This window comes from Penicillium concentricum (assembly GCF_028827145.1).
Source record: "Penicillium concentricum strain IBT 3081 chromosome Unknown utg000003l_segment0_segment0, whole genome shotgun sequence".
Lineage (NCBI taxonomy): Eukaryota > Fungi > Ascomycota > Eurotiomycetes > Eurotiales > Aspergillaceae > Penicillium > Penicillium concentricum.
The window spans coordinates 1443140-1464670 of NW_026622756.1; the positions used below are offsets into that span (position 1 = coordinate 1443140).

Below are 21531 nucleotides of genomic sequence, written 5' to 3' on the forward strand. Positions count from 1 at the left end.
GGACCAACGGGTCTTGAACTGTCTGGAACGCGTCTCGACCCTTTTTAAGGGGGTTTTGGGAAATTAGTCGCTTATATCTCGGGTTTCATATCTTCCGGCACAGGTACCAATTTTCTTCTTTTGGTTTTTATCTTGGCGTTTGGGTTAATACCGGCAACGAGTTTGAAGTACACGGATTTATCTCTGCTTAGAGATCCATTGTCACTTGGTCTATTGCGGGACAATGTCTTTCCGGTACGGGGTAGATCGTCTCTCAGACGCAAAACGTCGTACTTGCCTTGAAGTGGCGTTTTTTTGGCGTTATTTCCATCATCTATGGATATCATTTTGGGGCGCATGATCTACATGTAGTTTTTGACATCTTATACGTCATCTAGGTTGTCGAAAGGGTAAATAACGATAATTAAAGCAAACTACTTTTTACCCCTGGGTGGTAGCTTTCTATCCACGGGCCGAAAACTCATTGACCGCACATAAAATGGCCGTCAGGTGGGATCAGCCGTCCATAGCGTCATGAAGTGAGGTTGAAGTGATATTGGTGACGTTGAGAATCACGTGGACGATGCTTTCCAGCTTTGGAATGTTTCTCCGTTCGGATAAATCTTCTTGCGGGCCCTGAAGTAGGTAGAGGGGACTAAGCATCATTACAATATACCCATCTTTATGCCATTGCTGTGAAGTTCGATTCCCAAGGTCATTGATTTTATGTTAACTGGCAGATCTTCAAAATGAAGGGCCCAACATAAATAACAAAGATAAGATGTTGATCAAGTGGTGGCCTGGTAGCTCAGGCACAAGGTTTTGGGTCGCGTGGGCTAATATTTCTCCGGCACCCGAGAAGCTCAGAACCAGCGGAGCTGGCAGCTGGCAGGAGACTTGTAGAAAGCATCTTACCATCAAAACATCTTGATTTCATTCATCTATCACAATGGACGGGTAAGTACCTCTTTTGCACTTCTCTACCTTCCTACCATGATTTCTATCCCATTATTCCTCCGGATAATTCTCCGAGCAAATCGCTAATACCCAAGCCACAGACTTAACGCATCGGAACAGCGCGAGTTCGCTTCCCGCATGGAGCGGAAGCAGATGAAGGAGTTCATGACCGTACGTACCTCCTACCTTCCTCATTGAGGATCCGACCTTGCGCTCATCCCCCTGTCTGTGACGCTACGTCCTTACCATGAACCACCTGTCTTCTCCCATGTTCCAGATCTAACATCCTTTCGTTCAGATGTACTCCAAGATGGTCCAGCGCTGCTTTGATGACTGTGTCAACGACTTCACCACCAAGTCCCTCATCAACCGCGAGGAGACTTGCGTCATGCGCTGTGTCGACAAGAACCTCAAGAGCTCCGCCCGCTTGAACGAGCGCTTCCAGGAGCAAAACGCCGCCATGATGCAGAGTGGCAACATGTCAGGCAACTAAGGGTCTATTATGATAATAAACATATTGTCCATGACTATTCGTCTTTGGCAACATGCATTCGATGAATTGGGTGATTGGCGAGGTTCGACCCGGTTGTCTCCGGCCCGACAGTGGCTTTATATGGATGTTTAGAGGGATGACAATCTGGTCGATGACCTATTGGCGAGGAAGCAGGCAGGATCGGCTCCTTTCCGTGTACCATAGAGACTAGCACGGGAGATATCTACCTCTCCTCTCCCGGGGCTCAAAATACAAAAGACTTGATCAAGTGATTGTGTATATTGAATGGGTTCGCTAAATAGAGCTCAGCTTGAGATATCTTTCTCTCAAACTCGAGATCTATTCCTTGCTATCATCAGACAACCTTCCGGCCGTGAAGACCAAGGGTGCGCGTTCATTGTTTTTCTTTTGCTTCTTATGTTTTTTTTTGGCGTATAACCTCGGATTTGTGGGTTGTCGAGTATCTAAAGCCGTTATCATCGTAGTTAATTTTCCTACTAAATACTATCTCTTAATTTTCGGTGCGAGTTTCCTGGCGGATATAACGACTATTCCCGCTTCCGAGGTCGGCGGTATTTCTTTGGTATAACATCAGTGTAATGCCATGATCAAATAGAAGAGAATAACGAATGCAAATTGGCAGTTTCCCGCGTTATTGCTCCGTATAGTGCCTATATATGGCTATATATCGTGCTTATATCGTGCTTATATCGTGCTTATATCGTGTAGTACTACGGGAGTGGACAAATAGGGTATATGAACCCCCCTTATATGATTTCCCGCGGAATTCGGGAGCATCGATCCGATTATGCATATTCTATACGGGAAAACACCTTATCTTTTTTTTCCCCAAGTGGGGAGAATAATATGAGGGGAGTTGTAATTGTCCGGATCTCCAACTCCTTTTTTGATGCTATCGTTCCCCTCACCGGATCCACCTCTCCTTCAAAAGCCCGTCATTTCCCTTCTTCCCTTCTTCTACCATCGTATTCTTGATGTGAGTCTTTTTTTCTTGGCGTGGAATTTGCTAATAGTGTCCAGTTTATCAACATACACAATGGCTAGCACAGTAGGACAGGTAAATTACTCTTCTTTCTCTCTTATGGAATACCTTCGCTGACTCGGACAGACCATCACTTGCAAGGTAAGCTCGATCCGACCGCCCCGCACATATGACGTCGACCAGCACTGTGAATCATGACTGAACAATTGACAGGCTGCCATCGCCTGGGAAGCCGGTGCGCCTTTGTCCGTTGAGGATATCGAGGTCGCTCCCCCCAAGGCTGGTGAGGTGCGCATTAAAATCCACCACACTGGTGTCTGCCATACCGGTAAGCCCCGCCATCTCAGCCCCGCCCTAGGAAAACCAAACAAACTGCCGATTAACCCGAGATAAATGACAATTATTGACATTCTTCAGATGCCTACACTCTCTCTGGCAAGGACCCAGAGGGTGCTTTCCCCGTCGTCCTCGGTCATGAGGGTGCCGGTGTCGTCGAGTCCATAGGCGAGGGCGTGACCTCCGTCAAGGTCGGCGACTACGTCGTCGCTCTCTAGTACGTTTTCGGCTCCGATCTCGGCGTCACAATTCACTGACAATCATAGCACCCCCGAATGCCGCGAGTGCAAGTTTTGCAAGTCTGGAAAGACTAACCTCTGTGGTAAGATCCGTGCTACTCAGGGTAGGGGTGTTATGCCCGATGGCACCTCCCGCTTCAAGGCCCGCGGCAAGGACCTCCTGCACTTCATGGGTACCTCCACCTTCTCCCAGTACACCGTCGTTGCCGATATCTCGGTCGTCGCTGTCACTCCTAAGATCCCCACCGATCGATCCTGTCTGCTCGGCTGCGGTATCACCACCGGATACGGTGCTGCCGTCGTGACCGCCAAGGTCGAGGAGGGTTCCAACGTCGCCGTCTTCGGTGTCGGCTGTGTTGGTCTCTCTGTTGTGCAGGGTGCGGTCAAGAACAAGGCCGGTAAGATCATTGCCGTCGATGTCAACGATGGCAAAGAGGCCTGGGCTCGCAAGTTCGGCGCTACCCACTTCGTTAACCCCACCAAGCTCCAGGGCAAGACCATCCAGGAGCACCTCATTGAGATGACTGATGGTGGCTGTGACTACACCTTCGACTGCACTGGTAACGTCGGTGTCATGCGCGCTGCCCTCGAGGCCTGCCACAAGGGCTGGGGTGAGAGCATTGTCATCGGTGTTGCTGCTGCTGGTCAGGAGATCGCCACTCGTCGTAAGTTACCCTCGTTCTTCACTTCCCAACGTATATTCTCTAACACATGTCACAGCATTCCAACTCGTCACTGGTCGTGTCTGGAAGGGATGTGCCTTCGGTGGCATCAAGGGTCGCACACAACTGCCCGGTCTTGTCGATGATTACCTCAACGGCGAGCTCAAGGTGGACGAGTTCATCACTCACCGCCAGTCGCTGGATGGTATCAACGCCGCTTTCGATCAGATGAAGGAGGGTGACTGTGTTCGTTGTGTCGTTGACATGCAATAGATGCAATATTATGCCAGCCGATAAAAAAATAACTGATGTGGAATATGACTTTAATTATTTCTTGGATTAGAAAATTTCTACATAACATTACAATCCCTGGGGGAGCATGAACTTTTGTATGGCTGAGGTTGTCATCAAGGTCCTCAACCCCGCGGCACGACCTCGGGGTCACCACTAGGATCATCCCAATAGGCTCCCAAAGGCAATGGTATCATTGGAGCTGTCAGTTGAATACCAATAGCATGATGCCATAACTAGTAGACCCGTTGATAGCTGAGCATGAACATAGTATCAAAAACTCCAAGGGCTAAAGTCCACGACTGTTTCACATCTGAGACTGTCTTCTCGCTTCTTCTCTTTTCGGGTAGATGTCAAGAAGCTCCAATCTCGAGATATAGTCTCTTCAGCCATATAAATGACCGCGGAAGAGGTTCACAGATACCGCGCAGTTTACTCTGCGGACGAGAGTCCGAATCCCCACCAAGTCTGCACCAACGAGCTACTGATAAAGACGCCAATCTAGGTTCTACTTCGGAATAACATCTCTGGCGGCCTATGATAGGATGTATCTTGCCCACGTATAACTCTATTCATGTGCTGAGCCTCTTGCTATCAAACCCAACTCCGTTCGCCGCGGCGATGCCCGTGGCGACATCTGTGAGGGGTATATAGTCCACGATATCATGTCCAAGTATACTATATCAACTTGTTTCTTTCTTCTCTACATTTCAATCTATCTTCTATCACTGTTACTTTACTTGTTCTACTCCAGAGCAAGTCTCTCCACCAACCCACCACCAAACAACCTCATTCTACACCATCCAAACACCATGGAATCTCCAACAATCACAGACACAAACCCTGTCACCCTTCCAGCCCCCTTCTCCACAATCCCCCGAACCCCCCTCCTCCTAGGCCCATCCCCAATCCACCCCCTCCCCCGCATAACCGCCGATCTCGCCAAAAACAATGCCGACCCCGTAAAAATCTACGCCAAACGCGACGACCTAAACTCCGCCTACGCCTACGGCGGAAACAAAACCCGAAAACTCGAGTATCTCCTCGCCGACGCCCAAGCCCAAGGTTGCACGACCCTCGTCTCAATCGGCGGCGTCCAAAGCAACCACACGCGCCAAGTCGCCGCCGTCGCCGCGCGCTCGGGTCTCAAAGCTCGGCTTGTTCAGGAACACTGGGTGGAATGGGTGGACCCGGGTTACGAGAGTACGGGCAATATCCAGTTGTCGAGATTAATGGGCGCTGATGTTCGACTTGATCCTTCCGGGTTCGGAATCGAACATAAGAATACCGCGCAGGCTGTTGTGGAAGAAGCCAAAGCCGACGGCGAGAATCCGTATTATATCCCTGCTGGAGCGTCTGATCATCCGCTTGGTGGATTGGGATTTGCGCGGTGGGCGTTTGAGGTGCGACAGCAGGAAAAGGAGATGGGTGTTTTCTTTGATACTGTTCTCGTTTGTGCTGTTACTGGGTCGACGTTTGCGGGGATGATTGCTGGGTTTAAATTGTTGGAGAGGATTTATCCTGAGGATGGGAAGAGGAGGGTTATTGGGATTGATGCTTCTGCGACTGTTGAGGCTACTAAGGCTCAGGTTTTGAGAATTGCGAAGAATACAGCTGCTAAGATTGGATTGAAAGAGGAGGATATTACGGAGGAGGATGTTGAGCTTGATGAACGGTATCATGCGGGTATTTATGGTGTTCCGGATCGACAGACTTGGGATGCGATTGAGTATGCGGCGAAGATGGAGGCTTTCATTACTGATCCGGTTTATGAAGGGAAGAGCTTTGCGGGGATGATGGATATGATTCAGCGTGGGGAGATTAAGGGTGGGAATATTTTGTATGCGCATCTTGGTGGGCAGTTGGCTTTGAATGCTTATTCTGAGCTTGGTCGGACTAATGAGTAGAGTTGAATGTATTTGGAGCAAGTGAATTGACTTAGAATAAATCTACGGCTTATGGATAGGAAATATGGCTGTAGCATGTTTAAGCTTGTATTGATAAACGAGTGACTATAGTTGGCGCGTAATGATCAAACTAGGGAAGCATGGACAAGTCCTCTAGAACAGCTTGTGCTCAAGGGTCATCTCCGACTCGGGCTGGAGACCAACGCAAGCACGGAAGATGTTGATAAGAGCAGAGCGCTGCTTACCCAGGGCGTTGACGACGGGAGTACCGGGAGGGGTCAGAGGAGCCTTGAGCATGTAGCTGAGAATGCTCAGGACGCTGTGGAAGCCCTTGTAGTCATCACCCTCGCCGTCACACTGCCAGCTGATACGGGTCATCATCTCAGCGAGCACGATGAGATCAATGATAAGGGGCGAGGCCAAAAGCGAGTCCTCACAGATGTTGAACAAGCTGATGGTCTGGTGGCCACCCATGAAGATCTCGGCGTAGTACTCATCCAGAGCACGCTTGTTGTCGCCGACAGCAGGCATGTACTTGATGACGACAGTGTGGTCGGGGTGCTCATCCTTCTCGTAGAGGATGTGGTTGGCAGCGACCATGTCGTCCACAACGTTGGACTTGGAGATCTCCTTGGAGCGGAACTGCTTCTGGGAGCTCAAGTTCTTTCCGTCGTTGTTGCCCAAGTGGTTGTAGCTGGCAATGGAGGTGAGCTTGATACCAGCGTTGATGAGGAAGTCAACGAGAGCCGACTTCATCTTGGTCTGGCCAGACTTGAAGTCATCACCGCCGATGAAAGCACGACGCTGCTCGGCCAATTGAAGCGCACCAGGAACAAAGGTGTTCTGGGGCGAGCCGTTGATGAACGGAGTGTCCTCGAGGATGGCTGCGACAGCGAACACGGTGGAAGGAGCAACCTCCAGGTGACCAGCCTTGATCGAGTTGATCAGGTTATCAGCAGTGTCGTTGACACCGGGGATGATGTCGGCGTAACGCTCAGTGTTGGCGGTCCACATGATAATGACCTTGTCCAAGCCGTTCTGGGCCTTGAAGTCGCGAATATCCTTCTGGATCTGCTCAACGTGGGCCCAGCAAGCCTTGTCACCCTCGATGATATTGTCGGCACGGTCCTCCTGGTTGGCAGCGATGAAGTCGGGGTAGTAAATACTAGGCAGGGGCTTCATCTCGGCCATCTCCTTGCGGACTTGGTTCTTGAGGGTGGGCTCAAGCACCTGAGCACGGTCCATGGACTCGGCGAGGTTCAGGCTGCTGATATCCCAACCGCCAATGGCCAGATCGTTAGGGTGGGCCATGGGGAGGAGGTCGTGGAAGGGGATGTTGATCTCCTCTCCAGTCTTAGCATCGGAGCCCAACTTGACAGTGGAGCTCATGACGATAGAACCGTAGTAGTTGGAGGTCTGCTTGCCATCGCGAGTCTCCCAGGAGAGCTTGCGACGGTTGGCCAAAATACCGGCAGTGACGGTGGAACCATTGTTTCCACCCCAACCGACCAGCATCATACCGACCTTGCCAACCTTGCGGTTGACCTTGAAATTGTAGTTGGTAGCCTTGGGAGTGGCAACCAACTTGTTGTCCGCGGTGCGGGTGATCTCAGTAGTCTGATAGGCGTACTTCGACTTGATCTCGTCATCGGTATAGACGACATTGGGAGACTGGACAGTAAACAGTTCTTGGTGAACCGACCCGTTCAGGGTGCCATTGGCAACATCCGAGTTAGCGTGAGGAGCCATTGCGTTGATAGCGGGATGAATTGGCGAATTTAGAGTAGTGTGTATGATAGCGTAACTTTAGCGGATATAGGGTGCGCAATCCGATGCTCCTCCACGGTTGGATGAGCGTCGGCCGTTGAACGGGTGGTGCCGGCTGGTGGGGAGTTAGCAATTGGACTATAATCATGATTGCCTCTATATAGAGAAGGGAACTCACGAGTTAAGACTTGTCGCGAAAATTGTGGCGGTTGTATGTGACCACTGTCTCGACGAGAAGTGATCTGACCTGCTGACAAGGTTTATACGAACCTAAAATAAACGGACGAGAATAATATGAGTGAGGATAGAGAGAAGAAGAAGAAGAGAGAGGAAGTGGCAGGAAGGGCCACCTTATATGGTCTCCGCCTGTCTCCGGTGTCTAGTCCCCCGGTCCCCCCGGTCCCCCGGCTTCCCCTTTTTTTTTTTTTTTTTTTTTTCTCCTTTTAGCTTCAAGCTATTTGGCTGTCATCTTATTATTGGCTGCAATATCTCACCGTCTACCTAGGTATTCTCGTGGTCTAGCCGATACCGCATCTTTTTGTTCCTGCATATGGAGCCATACTCTTTTTTACGTGTACAATACTCGGTATACTAATCCAAGGCATATTATGGAGTATAGCCAATGCATTATGATCAACTTAACCCATCCAATTTCATAAGAATATCCAGTTTTATGCCGATTACCGTGCTCCGCTTGCGGCCAGTCCCAAGGTTTCGGTACCTACATTCCTTTCCGAATACGAATATCGGTGACCTTTCTCGGCTCTAATTTTCCATTGGATTAGAAGTGCAGGAATCAAGTAACCCTATACATCTGGCCACGAGCCCTCAGTTGAACCGTGCTGCACATCTGCACATCGGAGGGGTAACCTCCGCGGGGCAGAATGGCGGTCAGCCCATGGGCTTGTGTATTTTGCTAGTTTTTTTTTCTTTCTCTTTATATTAGTTATAATAGTTACTAGTAACATTCGCGTATTTCATACCAAGGAATTGAACGAGTACTGTAGAAACACATGTCAAATTTGCGGGCCTAGGGAGACTTGGCCCGATGGCTACGATACCATGCCATAGTTTGCTAACATTGAAACTGACGCCTTTGCAGGGGTTCAACTATGCTCAACTTATGGCAATAATATGTAATAATATCAGACAATTGGTGCTCAACTTGACTATAGAATGGATAATAGATCTTGAAATATTACCAGAGCGCCACAGGGGCAATATCTTCGCAATTTCAATTCTCCAGTCCACGAACGCCTCTACCAGCCCCTTCACGATAACCGTCAAAGCGTGCAACGCACCAGGCTGTGCCAAAATTGGCCTTTGGCCTGCTCAGGAGATAAGCTGCCCAATGCCAAGGCCTGGTACTGCAGCAGATACGGCCAAAATGCCGACTTCAAGGTCCACAATCGACTGTGCCCGTACAACTCGATACAACAGTGTCTGATTCCGTTCTCACTCGTGTATTCTGCAATGATTTGCTTCTCTTACGTTGCTCGGACGTGTTAGCGCTGCTTGATGCCTCTGCCGTTATTAAGTGGTCATTTTCAATATTGTCTATTCCGAAAATATTGTGCGGTCTTCTATTGAAAGAAATCATGTCTGCAATCCATAGAGACCTCCATAGTATTGCCATCTCTTATTGTTCAAGTCTTCCTGCAAATCACGCCCTCGCCCTCGTGCTTCTAACAAATATTTATACGCTCAGCCCTTCGACTCTCCATCGTCTTTCTCCAAAGGAGAGTCTCCCTGGGGTTGTCGACCATTTAATCTCTCGGGCAACCGCTTTGCCACACGAACAGGGTCCAACCACCCCGTAGACATAATAAACACCTCATCTATATCTTCCAGCGACAGCCCTGCCGTTTCCGGGTAAAACAGATAAACAATCGGTATCATCGCAAAGTTTGTGCAAGCAAAGATCAGAAAGTATTTCCATCCAATTGCATTAAAAGCGATTGGGGTCACCTCGGCGATCAAAACACTCAGAGCCCAATACATGCCAGAGCTAATACCGTTGATGGTGGTACGCAGACTGAGAGGTGAAACCTCGGATGCGTAGAGAAAAGGGATCCCACCAAAACCGACAATCATGCTGAAGTGAAAGATGAACATAAAAACCACGGCGGCGTGCATGGCGATGCTGTTTGTCGACTGAGAACTAAGCGCAGCAACGAGGACCATGCAGATTGTGTTGACCGTTGCACTTGACAATAACAAGACACGACGACCGAAGCCCTCTATAGTGGACACGCAGACAATGCCACCAAAGACACCGGAGAACTGGTAGATCACCGCCAGGATCTTTGATGTTGTCGGTTCAAGGTGGAGGTTGGTTTGGAAGATCGTCGTACCTGGTGGATCCATAAGCGAGAGCATTGCATGCGATCAAGGTTAGAGTACGTACTGTAGAACGTGATAGTGTTGACACCCGTCAATTGTAACAACACCAATCCACCTGCCGCAAGAGATACACGATGACAGATTCTCTGATGTCCCATGTGGAAAATTTGGCTCAGAGAGCCTTTACCGGCAATAGCCAGCGACGCCTCCACATCAAGTATCTCCTTCTTGACCACCTCACTGTCCATTTCAGTGTCCCTCAGAGCTGCCAATACCTCACGGGCAGCAGAGACTTGACCCTGCTGGATCAACCAACGGGGAGACTCGGGCATATTAGAAGTAAATATCATCACAGTTAAGGAAAGTATGATAGGCAGACCAACTGGAACACGCCAACTTGCGCTGTTAGGGACATACGACATCCCAAGATCGACAAGTAAACCCAGGGTAAGACCCAGAGAAGCGAAGATGCCTGTAGTCCCAACATGCGCACCACGCTTGCTAGCTGGTGATATCTCCGATTGCCAAACAGGCACAGTGGCTAGCTGTCCACCAGTTCCCAGACCTAGAATAACTCGCGACACGACAAGCTGAGCAAAGCTAAAAGAACTAGCCATGAGGAAAGCACCGATCAATTGCACTACTGAAGCGAGTATGATGGTTCGTCGACGTCCAAGCACATCACCCAGCCCAATGCAGGTGATGGCTCCTAAGAACCCGCCTGCTGCATACAAGGCCACCACAGTACCCTGCAATGTCGATTTATGGAGTTTCTCTGAAGGTTGGGCGTGGGACACGTCGATTTCAGGGAATTGGTTCTGAAACCAGGGTAGGGTGAGAACTCCCCCTAGTAATCCTTGATTATAGCCTAGTGACATGAATGCGGGCATAACCACGCCGAGGATTGCCACATAGTGGAGGCGACTGCCTCGAAGGCCAAGAAAACGTGTCATATGGCGTGCAAGGTATGAATCAGGTTGTGGTTTGATGTCAATCTGGACGACTTTTCCGATGTGTTTTGGAATAAATCAGAGATCCGGCGACTGTGTCAGGTGAACCCGGTCCTTGCATATTTGTATATTTGTTTTTTTCGTTGCATTCCGATCTTGGGATCAGCCTCTGGAAACGCGTGTTTTACCAGTTCAGCAAGGTGTAGCAGAGATCTTTTGAGTTTCAAATAAAGATGAGCGATGAATGTTGATATATCTGCAAGGGGTATATCGGTTTACTGTTTGGTGAACTCTGGCATAAATCGATCTCAGTATAAGATAAACAAAACAATAGGACTGCTATACAATATATTATGATAGTCTGTCATTGAAGTCCGTTGCACGGTTTTTCTATCAAAAAATTCAGTCGTGGGAGTAGGGGCTGCTGGGGAATCATTTGGTGGATATATATATATATGCGCATCTAGATATCCTTGGAGAAGTGGACAATTGTTTTATTAAAAAGTCAGTCATCTTCCCTAGAATACATTATGTAGTTATTAAAGCATTTATACCAAGTGTAATAAACCCTGAATACTGCCATAGATATCGTGGCACCGGATTAAATCCCCCGCAGTGGAGAATGGGGAACTTCCCCGACGGAGGTGAAGAAATCAACTCCGTCATGCCCGGTCCGAAAAGCCAATGCTGGTAAGTAACTTAGATAGCTTCTGGAATTACACATCTAACTATATTCAGTGATCCATGCCGTGTACTTCACCATAAATGTAAGAATGCCTATGCCCGCTAAGAACCACTCTAACTGTCGATAGGTGACGGAGTCTTGCCACAATGCGGCCGATGCGTCCGCACCGGTCGAGAATGCACTCGAGGTAAAAAGGAAACCAAATTTCGACAGGCAAAGGGTCGGACGACGCGCACGAAGTTTCCGAGCAACCAAGTTTGGCTTCGGCCACCACCTAGAGGTTGGATTCTGCACCCGATTTCTTTGAGATCTAGTCTGACATCAGATCGTATGTAGTTGACTTTGTACTGGAAAGTGGAAGTGGTCAGCCGGATACCCCGATACAGAGGACATCCGATGTTGAGTCGCCTGCTGGGAGTTCGCATAGTCATCCCGAGTCCATTCCTATACCGGAAAGGCTGTCTCCCGGGTCCTCATATACCACCACTTTACCACAATATGGGTTCTCAAACCACCAAGTACATACGAGTAGTGTTGTTTCACCAATACCACCAGTGGTGAGCTCACCTGAACGATCATATCAGCGGCCATGGCCCTTGAGAGATCCCCAGGAGGCGCATTTGTTACAGCATTTTGTGGATAAAATTGCACCTTTTGTAAGTCGTGTCCTTTTGGCTCGAAATGACAAACGGTAGCCTGACTGCGATACAAGTTCGATTGCACGGATCGCCAGCAGCATTTTGCTATTCATATCCCCTACCGAGCACGCCGCTGCGAGACATTATTCAATGCAATATTGGCCATGTCAGCTCGTCATTTGAATCGCACAACAAATTTTGACCCTTTCGTGTCAGACCATTACTACCAAGCATGTCTGGAGAAGTTGATTCCCGCGCTGGATGATCACAGCGTTACGATGGATGATGATTTGCTGTCTGCTACTGTCATTCTACGTTTGCTGGAAGAGTTCGATGGTGAGTAGTGCACCCATTCTCACATGTGTCAAGAATCCTACTAACGATGATCATAGTCCCACTTGCGGGGTCCGACATTCGAGGCCACTCCTTCGGGACAAAAGCTTTCATACGGGGTCCATCAATGATGACCACGACCCCAAGTTTACGGCAGGCTGTGTACTGGAGTGGCCTCCGCCAGGAGATTTACAATGCCCTCAGCCTCCACCAAGCCCCAGATATTGACCTGAGGTCGTTGAACTTGAATTCCCACTTTAGCTCGCTGGGCCCTGATGCAGGTGATTGTGCGTGGGCGAATCAAGCAATCACGCATTGTGCGGACGTCTTGGTGTTTTGTTTTGGGGAGGGACCTCGCTCGGGGGCCGTGCATGCAGAGCTCAAGGCACATAATCAGCAATGGAGTGAGACTCGGCCGGACTCTTTCGATCCTTATTTTGTGGGTGAAGAGGTGGAGGTGGGAGTTAAATTACCCGACATTCGTTACGGGTGTCCCTGGCATGGTATGTATCGGCCAATATTCCAGGAAGTGACGTATCTTGAAAGCTATTCAAGAGGACGAAGGCTAATCGCTTGGGACTATAGCAATCGGCAACCAATATATCGATCTTGCTCAGATTCTGCTTTCTGTATATGATCCAACTCTGCCTACGGTTGGACCTCTGCGCAGGCGTCTGATCCAGGAGGCTGATGTAAGTGTCTGACTTTTCAATCTCCCGTACTCAGGCAGATACTGACAGTTGGTTCAGGATCTTATCCGCAGGGGGGTTTGGACAGTATGTGGGGCTTCACTATCCAATGCTTCTGTGCCCCCAGCCATGGTTGTCGGGTGCATGGCCATCCATCTATGTAAGCTTCGGAATCCATTGTCAATATTCTCTAATAAGTATAAATGACGCTGATCATGATCGCAGGGGGCGATCGCTTCACGGACCCACATGAACAAGAGCTTTTGATCCAGGTTCTTATCCAAACGGATACACTTCACGGCTGGCCAACCCATGCGCTCCAGCGACAGCTTCGGGAGACATGGGGCATGCGCTGACTTGGCAGTGCAATGTGAGTAGGAGAGCGATAAAGGACAACATAAGTCCCGCGTCTCTCCAATTCTGGGCCGTGTCTGCGCCGAAGGCACAGACGTGACAGATGATCGTCCTTCTCCCGCACGCAGCCCCATACTCCGTACTCCGTCTGGAGTAGCATCTCGTTTAATTGTCCCCACGTCATCGCACACGTTGTGCGAGTTTTCAAATGGCGGGGACTCAAAACACCCGGGCTTGGCTCAATTTTTGCAACTACCTAAACGGTAGAAACGTATTTGCAATGCATCCAGTACCAAGTATGTATTTCTGCTTTGGGTCAAGTGTCAGGGTAGTGCATGATCCATGGCGTTGAGTGGAAAGCAGTGGCCAGTAAGATAAGCGGGCTCGGAGGGAAAAAAAATGGCCCCGCGGATCGCCAGCACGGGGCGAATAACAAGTTGATTGTTTTTTTTTTTTTTTTGACCGCATTCGAATAATACTCCGACAACGTTTGAACTATCACACGATTTTACCAAATGGCGTATCAGGAGGGTTGATTTGGTCTATATATTGAGTAGAGTTTATGTCAAAATCCAGATCGAGTGATATCCCCTTGAGTTCATCCCCACTGATCGAAAACATTGGACTCAAAATATGACCTGGATAATGTGATTGGTGTCGGTGGAGGATCAGACATCAGGTACGGGCCAGTCGCATTGCAGTGTCTTTTTCCCTGATGTGCATATTCATGTTCCCTGTGCGCACAATATTTTGGCTCCACTGGTTTGTCTCAGGGGAGAACGCCTATAACATGGTGATTATAGGGGAGTAATAGGGAAGAAACTGCTAAGAACTGCTAAGTACTGTTACTACTGTGTATCACATAATTATCTATACTCTGTAGTATATCATAAGATAATATAATAGCAATATCATCCAATGTAGCCCCTGAACAACTTACGCACCCCCTTTCCACACTGGAGACGCTACCACACTAGCGTATTTTCTTCCAACACAAAGGACCCCCCCCATACAATCGGAATTCTCCTAGGGTAAATTCAGCTTTTCTTTAGACTTACCTTGCTCTAGAATTACCCCATATCTCGGGATATGGCTTGAATTCGATGTTCACGACCTTTGATGGCTTCAATGAACATGGGCATGTTGCCCACCATAAAATGCTCCAATTGTGGGTGCAATGTCGAGATCTCCTCCATGGGAGATCATACTTGCATTCGAAATGATTTCGGTAGGCTTTCAAGATTCAATATGAAGGATCCAAGTGCTGACTTTATCAGCCCCAGTCGCGCCTATCCCATCACCGCCTCCATCGGCCGGGTTTGAATCAGACCGATTCATAGAGGCAAAGGTTGGCCGGGGGCCTCCCCCGGCCATAGACCCCTCCGCTGCAAGTATGTCTCAAATCGCCATGTGGGGAGTTGAAGGGATCTGCGACTAACCCTACATCTAGATCGAGCATTCTTGCAGCCAAATATGCCGACACCAGCTAACAGTGTCCATCTATCACCCTTCCCTACCAGTCCAGCACCATCTACACTGCGCCCGTCTCACAGCTCGACCGAGGATCGGTTCGACAGCAATTCTGATACGGTCTTCTCATTCCCCATGCCTGGAAATAGGTCGCCGACTGAAGTGAGGACACCAAGTCCAATGACGGATCGGAATCTGCTGAAATCACGACCGATCCCATCGCCGGGAATGGGATTGGGTGTAAGGCCAGAGAATATACAGCTTCCACCTAGTCCAATGCCACCCAAGTCTCCAGATACGAATCATCACAGGGAGGATTCGGCGGTGAGCAACAGCAGCTATCGGTCGTCTTTCGCCAGCAGTCGCTACGGCGATTCCACAACGAGGTCATCGACAAACAGCCTCTCGCGTGGTTTCCGGTCATTTATGGACGACACACCACCAGTGCCATTGGCACCTCTCCGCACCCCCCACAAGACGTCTTTCCCCCGTGATTCCAATGTCTCGGTGGTTTCATCCCGAATTAGCAAGGAAGAAGCCAGTGGATTCGACTTTGGTATTCCTACAGGCCAGAACCAGACTACCGGACTACACGACCTACCGGAGGAATCCCCTTCATTCCAGGATCAGACTGAATATATCGCTTTCCGTCCTGGACAAACCCTCCTCCACCCCGCGACAGCGGTAGCAGAGCCAGGTAGCGATGCGCCAAGGAAAAGCTCCAACGCAAGTACGACGAGTGCATTCTCCGTTACAAGCTTCGCCCGAGCTCTCGGTCTGGATGACCAGATGAATCACTCAGAAAGCTCTGGCTCTGATTCATCGCCTTCCGATGCCCGCAGTGGTAGTTCCATGTCCAGTCTTCCCTCAGATGCCAGCTTGAACCGACACAAACCCACCGATCCGCTGGGTCTATCGCCCTTGGTTGAAGAGAGGCCAGCCCGGACCCGACAGACGATTTTAGAAATACCCGGCCGTACACGGAGCACCATGGAAGACGTCCCTCCCATCCCAGCTGCTTTCTTCAGCCCAGATTCACCTACCGACCCTTCAATCAACCAAGGTGGAGTGTCGTTGATTGCAGAAAGGAAAGAACCCCCGACTCCCACACCAACACAACTAAACCCATCTATCCCCCGAAAGCCAGCACCACCCCAACGTTCATTCACAGCACCCATACCCCCCAACCAAAAACACCAACAACACCAACGCGGTCTGCGACTGGACGTTCAAAGGGAAAGTGTAAGGGTTGCAATGAGACGATCACAGGAAAATCGATTTCATCTTCAGACGGCCGTCTGACAGGTCGATACCACCGCGGCTGCTTCGTTTGCTTCGAATGCCACTCCCCCTTCCAAACAGTCGATTTCTACGTCCTCAACAACCGCCCCTTCTGCGCGCAACATTACCACGAGCGCAACGGGTCCCTTTGCGCTGGTTGTAACACCGGAATTGAGGGCCACTACCTAGAGACCGTCGAGCGGAACCCTGCACGACCAGATCGCCGTCGATTCCACACGCAGTGTCTGCAGTGTCGTACATGTCACGTTCTTCTCAAGGGCGACTACTTCGAGTGGAACGGCGAAGTCTTCTGCGAAAGAGACGCTCGTCGAGCAGCAGCTGCCTCCCACCACCCACCACCCCCTGGTCCTCCTGGTCCTCCTGGTCCTGGTCGTCGTCGCCCGACGCCAGGCTCGTCTCCCCTGGCACAGTCTGGCCACTTCCCACCGGGTTCGTATCCCCCACCCGGCGGACGACCTGGACCTGGACCTGGGCCGGGACTCCACCCCGGTGCTAGATTCCCACCTGCAGTTGGAGGTGGAGGACGTTTCCCTGAACGACGCACCACTAGGCTTATGATGATCTGAGCAAATCATCTACCTCACTCTTTCCTGTGAATATTGGAAAGCGCGAGTTGCACATTCCTTTTTTCCGCATCTCCATCGCGCATGGCGTTTCCCACTTCCTTCATTCCTTTAAATATCGCGATATACCCTCTATGCTATCTCACCCATTTAACTTTCGCTGGCAATGGCGTTGATCGTCTGTTTTTCCCTTGCATCGGGGCTATTTTCTGTTTTGAAAATGCCCCATTGGCATGTTTTCTGATTTTGGGCCATCATCCGGGGTGTATTTTGTTGATTCTTCATGCCGAAATGTATCTAATGTACTCTATATCGGCTCGGCGTTTGGTTGTCTCTTGTACAGGATTTACAAGTTTAACAGACATATTTCTTTTCCAACTTTCAATAATCCAAATCATGCCTCATTATATCATTAGCCATTAATATATCATCATACTTTACCGCGCTATACAACTATCTCGACTTGCGCTCTTCAAACTCTAGTCTCTCAACCGGAGCAAGATACATCCGCTTCAAGATCCATCCAAAGCAAATAACATAAAGCGCCACAGCAATGATCTCAATCCGTTGTCTCAAAGGGATCCGATCTAAATTGGGATTAGGGACACCCAGTACACCAGTATGTTCCTTCTCCCACCCCTCACACACCTGTCGGAATCGTCCGGGCTCGTCGGATATCACTCCGTCGACCTCGTGTCGGATACACCAACGCATTAAATTCGGCGCATTCACGGTCCAAACATACACTTTACGTCGGGCTGCACGCGCCTCGTCTAGAAAACCTCGTCCTAGCGGGCCCATCAGGATCATCTGGTTGATGTTGAAGGATATAAGCGGTACTTGGAGGAACTGGCGCGCGTAGCTCACGTCGACGCAGACTAGCGTCACTGGGTATAGTGGTAGATGCTGTGTGCGCGCGGGTAGGTATCGTGCAGACCAGCAGCCGAGAACGATTCGGCGGTGCCATTCCGTTCCGATCGCGGGTATGGGTACTGACTCGATTGTTTTGGCGATTCGTTCCATTATATCGAAGGGTTCGTTTGCGAGCTGGGAAGCGGGTCGAATGTTAATCGTCTGAGACAGACTGTCTGAATGGGAGGAACTGCTAACCTTTATATCTAGCAAGATCCAGAAATTCTCCCGACCCGGTTGACTTAGGTATTCCAACACATCGACCAACCGGGGCATGGGTTCATGGGGCGCTTGTAGAGTTCGCAGAGTTTTCAAATACTCCCAATCACAGTCGATGACCTTTTTCTTGATACCGTAACAGCGCATGAGGCTTGCGTCCTTGAATCGATGAGCGTGGTCCTAGATCGTGGAGTGTGTGTGCCTACATGTGATAACACCACGATCCCATCGCGGGAGATGTGAAGGTCGAGCTCGAGGGCTTGAGCTCCTGCCCGGATCGCTCCATCGATTGATAGTAATGTGTTCTCGGGATATTGGCCTTTGAAGCCTCGGTGGGCGATGGCTTGAGGTAACCGCGGGAAGGCGTGGGTAACCGGTGAGTGGTGGAAATGTGCTTGCGGGGAATGAGTTAGCTTGACAACGCCTATTATGGAGGGTTGTGTACCTGGAATTTCATGTGTATGCTCTTCTAGAGCTAGAGGTGATGCGTCGCCCATCTTGAGAGGTGTTGTGAGAGTTGGTGGAGAGAAGAATGGAGATCGGATGATCGAAGAGGGAGGGCATCGGAGTTTGGCGGAGTTAGGCCCCGCCGCACGGTTTACTGTGCACTGTTCATATTTGCTGACTGGAATTGCATTTCTGTCATGTGCGACAAGAATAAATGGTCGGGATGAGCATTCGACATATTCAGAGGGTTATCCACTGAGAGAAAGCAGCCCTGGTGTCTTGGAGAGAAGTTGGCGAGGTCGAATACCTCGATTACTCAGCTCCTGCAGGCCTGCAGAGCCCCACCTGAGGTCTCAATGATGGATCCATACTCCAAATTTCTCCAACTTGATTTATAACCTGCTTCAATTCTTGACTTGTTACGATCCTTCTCAATTATTGTTCTTCAATCGAAAAAATGGCCGTTCGACAATGGATCACGCCCTTGAAGGGCATTGACAGCCTTAGCCAGACCGAAGCTCCAATGCCCGCACCAGGGCCGAGCGAAGTATTGGTAGAGATACGAGCTGTCTCTCTGAACTACCGCGATGTGGAAGGTAAGTCGCCCGCCAAGACCAGAAGTGCATGAATCAGGCTGACCGAATTGCTCAAAGTGACCAAGGGCGAGTATAAGCATCACAAAACCGCCGAACAGGATGCCACCATTGTGCCCTGCTCGGACATGTGTGGAGTGGTGACGCAGGTTGGATCTGGGGTGACCAAGTGGATAGTCGGCGATCGGGTGCTTTCGACTTTCCTCCCCGATCATCAAACGGGCCAAGTGACCGAAAAAGAGCTCGGCAGGAGTCTGGGGCTGCCGCAGGATGGTGTCCTTGCAACCCACCGCGTGTTCCCCGACTACAGCTTGGTAAAAGCGCCTAGCTTCATGTCTGATGAGGAGGCGGCTACGCTTCCCATCGCCTCGGTCACGGCGTGGATGTCTATCAACGGCATGCGTCCGATGGGCCAGAGTGGCGGGAAGGACGAATATGTCTTGCTCCAGGGAACTGGTGGTGTAGCTATCGCCGGGTTACAGATTGCAAAGGCCGCTGGCGCAAAGGGTGGGCAATGTGATTTATTACCTTTTATTGGACGCAAACGCTGATCATGCAAACAGTCATTATCACCTCCTCGTCCGATGCGAAATTGGACCAGGCTAAAGAGCTAGGTGCTGATTTTACTATCAACTACCGCACCAACCCGAACTGGGAAGCCGAAGTGATGAAGGTGACTGAGAACCATGGCGCTGATATCATCTTGGAAGTTGGCGGCGCCAAAACACTGCGGAAGAGCTTTGATTGTATCGCCTTCGGAGGATTGATCAACTGTATTGGCTATGTCTCAGGCAAGATGGATGCTGATGATGACCGCCTGAATGTGAATCTGCTGGCTCTCCGTCGGACGGTGACCCTCAAAGGAATTATTAACGGTCCCAAGGATCGGTTCGAAGAGATGATCCGTTTCTACGAGAATACTCAGGTTCATCCAGTAGTAAACCGGGTCTTTTCGTTTGCCGAGGCCAAAGAAGCATTCAGGTTCCTGGAAAGCGGCACCCACTTTGGCAAGGTAGTCATCAAGATTCAATAGAGCCTTGAAGCTCTAAAAATGAAATTCATTGTCAAATTATGTGGGAACATTCAATTCTGATCATTGCCACTTGGCTTGAGAATTCCAGTCGCAACTCCCAGGTCTTCTCCCATTTCCTTCCCAGCTACCGTCAATTTCTTGCAATCCTGCAGCACAAACAGGAGACGGGCCCATTCCGTCTTGCTGGGGTTGCGCCATCCATGCATCGTAGCCCGCTGTACCGCAACATCCCCTCGGTTCATGATGACTGGCTCGCTATCTTCCAAGACCATTTCAATCTGCCCCTCAAGCACAACGCCGTAGTCGAGACTCTGTGTCCGGTGCACTACAACAAGGTTGTCCGGGGCGAAGTCCACAATTCGGCATACGGTTCCACCAGGGTTGACGAGGCCCAGCTCGTTCGATTGTGTCAATGTCTCGTGGGTCTTGATATCCGCATCATTGTTGAGATCTGGAGGGAATTTGGTCGTGTAAACAACATTGAAAGCCATCTTGCTTTCTTCAAGTGATTCCCATTCAGCCGGTGTCGAGGAATGGATTACTGCTCTCCCGGCCTCGTTGTGGCCTGTGATATGACGAGTGACGGGCCGCAAAGGCGACATTTGGCTGGTATTGGAAGCCATTGTTTATATGGCGTTAAGTGTGTTTGGAGGTGTCAAACTGTTGAAATCAGATAATTGTACAACGTGAGGCCTCTCGGATGGTTTTATAGTGATGTCGACACCACCAGACACGTACCTTGGTCCACGTGATGCGGGGCAGGTTGCATACCAGCTCGTACACCGGTGAGCTGGATGAGAAGCGCACATCCTTGTTCGATGTGGGTATGTTCGAAAGCTACTTTTTGTACACATCAGATCTGATTGAAAGATTGGCAATTGGGTTGCCATTTTGGGCGGACACTGCGGGCCTAATGGCTCATGATTGTGAGATTGATTACTTAAAGGGGAAAACAGAGAGGAATGCACCAGAGATATTCGGCTACATCGATGCCCTGGTCCGAGGTAGGTTCATGATTCTTTCTCTACCTTGGTCCACGGGTAGGTACCGGCACCATCTTACGCCAAGCACGCCTCCAGGGCTGGGCACTAAAAGGAGATTTGGATTAGTTGAATATCTCAAAGGAGTCCGGAGTCCGGAGTAACTTTGGTTTAATATAGTTTCGGTTGCTCTATACCGAGTCCCTCCAAGGTTAACGAATTTCGCTGACTTATTCCAACCCCAATTTTGTCCACCCGACCCCAAATGCTACATAACCCTGAATTAACGGCACGGACCCTGAATATTCCAAAAGAGGAAAAACAATCGCTAGACAGGCTCCTCTACCCCAGAAACCCCCACGCTTTCCGTTTTGCGGGGAGATTTC

The 21531-nt window shown here is 49.9% G+C and overlaps 10 protein-coding genes across 10 annotated transcripts; 6 read left to right on the top strand and 4 right to left on the bottom strand.

Moving 5' to 3' along the window:
* Window positions 1–882: 882 nt before the first annotated feature.
* tim9 (protein transporter TIM9) lies at window positions 883–1429 on the top strand (the record flags this gene model as incomplete). The annotated part of the gene is made up of 3 exons (XM_056726106.1): window positions 883–936; window positions 1038–1107; window positions 1235–1429. Exons 1-3 carry the CDS (start codon window positions 929–931, stop codon window positions 1427–1429), a joined length of 273 nt encoding a protein of 90 aa, XP_056576957.1. The 5' UTR covers window positions 883–928.
* A 1057-nt stretch (window positions 1430–2486) lies between these two features.
* N7517_008377 (bifunctional alcohol dehydrogenase/S-(hydroxymethyl)glutathione dehydrogenase) lies at window positions 2487–3942 on the top strand (the record flags this gene model as incomplete). Its single annotated transcript, XM_056726107.1, has 6 exons — window positions 2487–2507; window positions 2559–2573; window positions 2646–2760; window positions 2850–2985; window positions 3035–3672; window positions 3728–3942. The coding sequence occupies 6 exons, from the start codon at window positions 2487–2489 to the stop codon at window positions 3940–3942; spliced, it is 1140 nt and encodes a 379-aa protein (XP_056576958.1).
* An 830-nt stretch (window positions 3943–4772) lies between these two features.
* N7517_008378 (putative 1-aminocyclopropane-1-carboxylate deaminase) lies at window positions 4773–5867 on the top strand (the record flags this gene model as incomplete). The annotated part of the gene is made up of 1 exon (XM_056726108.1): window positions 4773–5867. One exon carries the CDS (start codon window positions 4773–4775, stop codon window positions 5865–5867), a length of 1095 nt encoding a protein of 364 aa, XP_056576959.1.
* A 153-nt stretch (window positions 5868–6020) lies between these two features.
* N7517_008379 (inositol-3-phosphate synthase INO1) lies at window positions 6021–7616 on the bottom strand (the record flags this gene model as incomplete). The annotated part of the gene is made up of 1 exon (XM_056726109.1): window positions 6021–7616. The coding sequence occupies one exon, from the start codon at window positions 7614–7616 to the stop codon at window positions 6021–6023; it is 1596 nt and encodes a 531-aa protein (XP_056576960.1).
* Window positions 7617–9338: 1722 nt separating this feature from the next.
* N7517_008380 (uncharacterized protein) lies at window positions 9339–10930 on the bottom strand (the record flags this gene model as incomplete). Its single annotated transcript, XM_056726110.1, has 2 exons — window positions 9339–9988; window positions 10042–10930. The coding sequence occupies 2 exons, from the start codon at window positions 10928–10930 to the stop codon at window positions 9339–9341; spliced, it is 1539 nt and encodes a 512-aa protein (XP_056576961.1).
* Window positions 10931–11591: 661 nt separating this feature from the next.
* N7517_008381 (Zn(II)2Cys6 transcription factor domain-containing protein) lies at window positions 11592–13628 on the top strand (the record flags this gene model as incomplete). Its single annotated transcript, XM_056726111.1, has 9 exons — window positions 11592–11617; window positions 11666–11694; window positions 11740–11892; window positions 11949–12268; window positions 12325–12586; window positions 12643–13086; window positions 13169–13275; window positions 13333–13432; window positions 13498–13628. The coding sequence occupies 9 exons, from the start codon at window positions 11592–11594 to the stop codon at window positions 13626–13628; spliced, it is 1572 nt and encodes a 523-aa protein (XP_056576962.1).
* Window positions 13629–14745: 1117 nt separating this feature from the next.
* On the top strand, window positions 14746–16964 carry N7517_008382 (LIM domain-containing protein; the record flags this gene model as incomplete). The annotated part of the gene is made up of 4 exons (XM_056726112.1): window positions 14746–14854; window positions 14904–15017; window positions 15077–16309; window positions 16366–16964. The coding sequence occupies 4 exons, from the start codon at window positions 14746–14748 to the stop codon at window positions 16962–16964; spliced, it is 2055 nt and encodes a 684-aa protein (XP_056576963.1).
* A 450-nt stretch (window positions 16965–17414) lies between these two features.
* Window positions 17415–18589, bottom strand: N7517_008383 (glycerophosphodiester phosphodiesterase; the record flags this gene model as incomplete). The annotated part of the gene is made up of 3 exons (XM_056726113.1): window positions 17415–18251; window positions 18299–18486; window positions 18538–18589. 3 exons carry the CDS (start codon window positions 18587–18589, stop codon window positions 17415–17417), a joined length of 1077 nt encoding a protein of 358 aa, XP_056576964.1.
* Window positions 18590–18996: 407 nt separating this feature from the next.
* N7517_008384 (zinc-dependent alcohol dehydrogenase family protein) lies at window positions 18997–20165 on the top strand (the record flags this gene model as incomplete). The annotated part of the gene is made up of 3 exons (XM_056726114.1): window positions 18997–19135; window positions 19193–19639; window positions 19696–20165. The coding sequence occupies 3 exons, from the start codon at window positions 18997–18999 to the stop codon at window positions 20163–20165; spliced, it is 1056 nt and encodes a 351-aa protein (XP_056576965.1).
* Window positions 20166–20215: 50 nt separating this feature from the next.
* On the bottom strand, window positions 20216–20788 carry N7517_008385 (cupin domain-containing protein; the record flags this gene model as incomplete). The annotated part of the gene is made up of 1 exon (XM_056726115.1): window positions 20216–20788. One exon carries the CDS (start codon window positions 20786–20788, stop codon window positions 20216–20218), a length of 573 nt encoding a protein of 190 aa, XP_056576966.1.
* Between the last annotated feature and the right edge of the window lie 743 nt (window positions 20789–21531).